The sequence below is a fragment of the Narcine bancroftii genome, chromosome 5, assembly GCF_036971445.1.
Source record: "Narcine bancroftii isolate sNarBan1 chromosome 5, sNarBan1.hap1, whole genome shotgun sequence".
Lineage (NCBI taxonomy): Eukaryota > Metazoa > Chordata > Chondrichthyes > Torpediniformes > Narcinidae > Narcine > Narcine bancroftii.
In genome coordinates, this window is record NC_091473.1 from 195,351,756 (window position 1) to 195,357,755 (window position 6,000).

The 6,000-nt window shown below is 46.5% G+C and overlaps 1 protein-coding gene across 2 annotated transcripts in view; it reads right to left on the minus strand.

Moving 5' to 3' along the window:
• The window catches only part of LOC138764509 (CREB-regulated transcription coactivator 2-like), a 55,274-nt gene extending 52,248 nt beyond the window's left edge, over positions 1 to 3,026 (minus strand). For both annotated transcript variants that reach the window (XM_069940567.1, XM_069940566.1), the window contains exon 1: positions 2,901 to 3,026. In XM_069940567.1, the coding sequence (XP_069796668.1) occupies positions 2,901 to 3,017 (117 nt within the window). In that variant the 5' untranslated portion in view covers positions 3,018 to 3,026. The remainder of the gene's footprint in view (positions 1 to 2,900) is intronic.
• Between the last annotated feature and the right edge of the window lie 2,974 nt (positions 3,027 to 6,000).

Consider the following 6,000-nt stretch of genomic DNA (forward strand, 5'->3'; position numbering starts at 1 on the left):
GACCCGTCCCATCAGTACTCTACCACACTGTAACACAGTGATAAACCCATCCCCACCAGTACTTTACCCCAGTCTAACACCGTGACAGACCCGTCCCCACTAGTACACTACCCCACAGTTACACAGTGATAAGACCGTCTCCACCAGTACTGTGTCCTAGTGTAACACAGTGATAGACCTGTCCCCACTAGTACTCTATCCAGTGTTATACAGTGACAGACCAATTAACACCTGTCCCCAGCAGTACTGTACCCCAGTATAACAAAGTGATAGACCCTTCCCCAACAGTACTCTACCCAAAGTAACACAGTGACAGACTCGTCACCACCAGTACTCTATCCCACTGTAACACAGTGATAAACCTGTCCCCACCAGTACACTACCCCAGTGTTACAGAGTGACAGACCAATTAACACCTGTATTATACCCCAGTGTTACACAGTGATAGACCTGTCCACACCAGAACAGTACCCCAGAGTTGCATAGTGACGGACCCTTCCCCACCAATACTCTACCCCAGTGTAACACAGTGACTGACCTGTCCCCACCAGAACTGTAAAACAGTGATAGACCCGTCCCCACCAGTTCTGTACCCCAGTGTAACATTGTGATAGACCAGTCCCCACCAGTACTGTACCCCAGTGTTATACAGTGACAGACCAATTAAAACCTGTATTATACCCCAGTGATACACAGTGATAGACCTGTCCACACCAGTCCTGTAAAACAGTGATAGACCCGTCCCCACCAGTACTCTACCCCACTGTAACACAGTGACAGGCCCTTCCCCACCAGTACTGTGTCCTAGTGTAACACAGTGATAGACCCGTCCCGACTAGTACTCTATCCAGTGTAACACAGTGACAGATGCGTCCCCACCAGTACTGTAACACAGTGACAGACTCGTCACCACCAGTTCTGTACCCCAGTGTAACACAGTGATAGACCCATCCCCACCAGGACTTTACCCCAGTGTAACACCGAGACAGACCTGTCCCCACTAGTACTCTACCCCACTGTTACACAGTTATAAAACCATCTCCACCAGTACTGTGTCCTCGTGTAACACAGTGATAGACCCGTCTCCACTAGTACTCTACCCAGTGTAACACAGTGACAGATCCATCCCCACCAGTACTGTCACACGTGACAGACTCGTCACCACCAGTACTGTAACACAGTGATAGACTCGACCCCACAAGTACTCTACCCCACTGTAACACAGTGATAAACCTGTCCCCACCAGTCTCTACCCCAGTGTTACACAGTGACAGACCAATTAACACCTGTATTATACCCCAGTGTTACACAGTGATAGACCTGTCCACACCAGAACAGTACCCCAGAGTTGCATAGTGACGGACCCTTCCCCACCAATACTCTACCCCAGTGTAACACAGTGACAGACCCGTCCCCACCAGTACTGTAAAACTGTGACAGACTGGTCCCCACCAGTTCTGTACCCCAGTATAACACAGTGATAGACCCAACCCCACCAGAACTCCAGCCCATGTTACACAGTGATAGACCCATCCCCACAAGAACTCTACCCCAGTGTAACACCGTGACAGACCCATCCCCACTAGTACTCTACCCCACTGTTACACAGTTATAAAACCATCTCTACCAGTACTGTGTCCTCGTGTAACACAGTGATGGACCCGTCCCCACTAGTACTCTACCCAGTGTAACACAGTGACAGATCCATCCCCACCAGTATTGTCACACGTGACAGACTCGTCACCACCAGTACTGTAACACAGTGATAGACTCGACCCCACAAGTACTCTACCCCACTGTAACACAGTGATAAACCTGTCCCCACCAGTCTCTACCCCAGTGTTACACAGTGACAGACCAATTAACACCTGTATTATACCCCAGTGTTACACAGTGATAGACCTGTCCACACCAGAACAGTACCCCAGAGTTGCATAGTGACGGACCCTTCCCCACCAATACTCTACCCCAGTGTAACACAGTGACTGACCTGTCCCCACCAGTCCTGTAAAACAGTGATAGACCCGTCCCCACCAGTACTCTACCCCACTGTAACACAGTGACAGGCCCTTCCCCACCAGCTCTGTATCCCAGTGTAACATAGTGATAGACCGGTCCCGACCAGTACTGTACCCCAGTGTTATACAGTGACAGCCCAATTAACACCTGTATTATACCCCAGTGATACACAGTGACAGACCCGTCCCCACCAGAACTGTAATACAGTGATAGACATGTCCCCACCAGTACTCTACACCACAGTAACCCAGTGCTCGACCCTTCCTCAGCAGTACTCTACCCACTGTAACACAGTGAAAGACCCAACCCCACCAGTACTCTACCCCACTCTAACACAGTGATAGACCCATCCCCACCATTACTCTTCCCCAGTGTAACATACTGACAGACCCGTCCCCACCAGTACTGTGCTCGAGTGTAGCACAGTGATAGACCCATTCCCACCAGCACTGTGACACAGTGATAGACCTGTCCCCATCAGTATTCTACCCCACTCTAACACAGTGATAGACCCATCCCCACCAGTACTCTACCCCAGTGTAACACAGTGATAGATCCGTCCCACCAGTACACTACTCCAGTGTAACACAGTGACAGATGCGTCTCCACCAGTACTGTACCCCAATGTAACACAGTGACAGACCCGTCCCCACCAGTAACGTAACACTGTGATAGACCCGACCCCACCAGTACTGTGCCCCAGTGTAACACAGTGATAGGCCCCGTTGCTGCCCAGGCTCCGGTTTCTACTAAAGTTCCGGCCCTCCGGCCGCGGGGCAGCGGTTTAGGAGTTCCCGTTGCGTCCACAACCTGCGCGCTAGGCCTTGGCTTGCCCCCTCACTTCCCCTGTCCCTGCCGCTGGCTACTGCCGTGCTGCTTACCCGCGACGTGCTTAGCTCCATCATCACCTCCTCGAAGGCGGCCGTCTCCTCCGCCTGCTTCTGGTGGTGCAGCGCGATCTTCTCGCTGAACTTGCGCGGGTTGTTTGCCGCCGCCATGTTGCTGGCGTGGTGGCGTCTGGGTTGCCCACAGTCGGTGCGGGCAGGGAAGCGACGTGCAGGCGGAGCCCCAACCCAAATCCCGCCCTCTGGCGTGCACTGCCCGCTGGGACCTGCAGTCCAATATGCAAGCCCTCCTGCCATCAACGGCAAGTCCCAGCAAATGGACTACATCCCCCATGAACCTGTATCCCAGAGGCATGAATAATAGGCGGACCCCGTTGCATTATGGCCGCTGTAGTTGAATATGGCAAATAGTTGTTGTGATGTGAAACTTTTGGTCAAGATTTGGTCACGGAGGTGGAGTTCTTATTATGTACTGGAAATATAAATAATTTTTTTTCAAGTATGTGTAAATTTTTCCAAAAGTCAAGGTAGTGGTTTTTCAATCAAGATATAGATGGGAAGTAGATTTAAATAAGCAGATCAATGAATATAAATGGACTGAGATGTGCTGAAAGTATGGAAAGTACAATAAATGTAAGATACTGGCTAGTTCAGTTGCATTTTATTCATTAGTTATCTTTGAAACCACAAAAGTTACATAATATGAACCATCCTTATTCAGATTTATGTTTGTGATGTGGACGAGAAGTCTGCACATTTCTGCATTCAACTGGGCAGTGTTCCACAGTTAAACGTTTTTGGTTTGTAAAAGTTAATTGATTAAAACGAATAACGGGGTAAAATTCCCACAGATCCATTGCTACTTTTACTGGGAGATATTCAAGTGGTCAAACCTAAATTAAAAATGAATATGTATCAAGTGAAATTTGTTCAAATTGGCTTTGGTAAGAGCAAGATGTATTGCTATAACTTGGAAGTTAAATATTTACTTGGGGATGGACAGATGGCATGCGCAAGTTTGGAGTTGTATTCCACTTGAGAAAATTAAATAATTTAAGGGTTAAATACCATATGTTTTGGAAAATATGGTGCCCATATTACAAAATAAATGTATTAATATTTAAATGAATCTCAAATACTCCTTTTCTCTTTTTGGTCTCCATAAGGAATTGAAAAGTGGGTACTCCTGTTGTGATTCTCTTGTCCTGTACTTTTCCTTTTTTTTGTGTTTGTGGGTGTCAGGGGGAGGTGGGTGGTGGTAGGGGTTTCTTCTATTTTACTTTATTTCCTCTTTATATATATGTATATGTGCGTGTGTGTGTATATATATATATATATATATATACACACACACACACACACACACATATACATATTGAAATATTGTTAATGTTTATTTTGTGGTTTTAAATTTTAAATAAAGTAAATAAAAAATTATTGTCGGAGGGCATCCATATCTCATACAACCCTGTGATTCGTTCTCAGCAGGCCAGGAAGAATTACCACTTCAAGTCAAGTTTATTTATCATCCAATTGTACAAATACAACCTGACAAAACAGCATTCTCCGATACTTGGTGCAAAACGTCCAACTTGCTGACCGAACGCACACATACAGATTCCATGAGCCAATTCCCGGACAGGAGATGGTGGCCTACGGGAACTTACTATTGCCAGCCAATTTCTTCCCTATGGGGGACATATGAAATATCTGACCTTGCCTCATCCTTGCCTGTTACAGAATCTTCAGACTCAGAAATGAGAGCAAGTCTTATGTTACTAGTGAAAGCCTTGATACTGTCAGTGACAAAAACTCATCCGTTGACTGTGGGAAGGGGACCGGGTCCCCCAACTGATCTGGAGCCATGGAACTATAGTTCCCCTGGAGGGGAACTATAGATTGGATTACCCAGTTGTCTGTACCGAGTCAGCCAAGGGCAGATGTTGCTGATATATCAAGTGTGACCTCTGACCACCAGGACGCCTCAGTCTCACCTGGGAGACACCTGACAGATCAGTCTGTAATCTCGTGAATGTTTCAGCACATAGGAGATATTCACACCCACAGGTCAGATCACAATTTGGTTGCCTCGTCAAACCTATGAACAGGCTCATACAAACCACATCCAGACAGGATGTAGTTCAGGACAAGCCCAACATTGAGGCTGGTTGCAAATCTTTGTTTCAGACTCTTGCTGACTAAAACATTAATCAGATAGCCTATGGGTTAGGAAGTTTTTGTATTGGTAAAATGTTCCACTGTTGGAAGTCCTTCTCAGATAGCGGCCTGTGTGGTCATGTGGGGTGTACAGGCACCGTATTACCAGTTGCTGGATTGAGGGATAAGTGCAGCCCTCATGCCACTTGATCTTTATGGGATACCTTTGGTGTTGGTTTTCTCTTTGCAAATTGTAAGTTGTAATATTTTCTTTGGTGCATTCGGTGTATGGAAGCTCATATTCCAAAAAAAATCAATGGCGCTGGGTGTAACAGAGTTAAAATGCATTTTAATAATTTCTATTCTCAATTCTGTATTTTGTATTTTATCTCAATAAGTCACTTGTATTTACTGTTATTTTAATAAGGTTTCTGCTGTGCACACCTCCTAAGCCCCTCCCTTCCTCTCTTTTACACTGCTTGGTACCTTGCTAAGGGAGCAAAGGGGCAAGAAAACCCAGAGGGCAATAGTTGGGCTATTTTGTCTTCTAAAGGGAGAGAATAAATGCTAGAAAACTCCGTGAGTCTCCTCTTTTTCTACAGCCCTACGCGAACCCATTACATAGACACACAACCAAAAATAACACGCATACAAATACATTTGCACATAGGCATCAAGGGTATGAGAGCCAGAGCACGTGCCTGGACACCACCTGAAGGGCTGTGTCATCAATTTCTTTTCTTCATTGCTATGTGGTTAAAGCCAGAGCAAAGGTGGCAATAAATTACGTGACAGGTCGCACCTGATCACTACTGCTCACCACAATGAGTCAGGGCATCTGAATCATTCCCTGCTGTTTCCGTAACTGTCTGGTGTTGCATCATTAGTTCAAACATCACCGTCTCACTCCAGAGTTGTTATTCTGACTATAAACACCACCCTCCCCCCAAAACTGGATCACATCCCAGCCATAAACCCC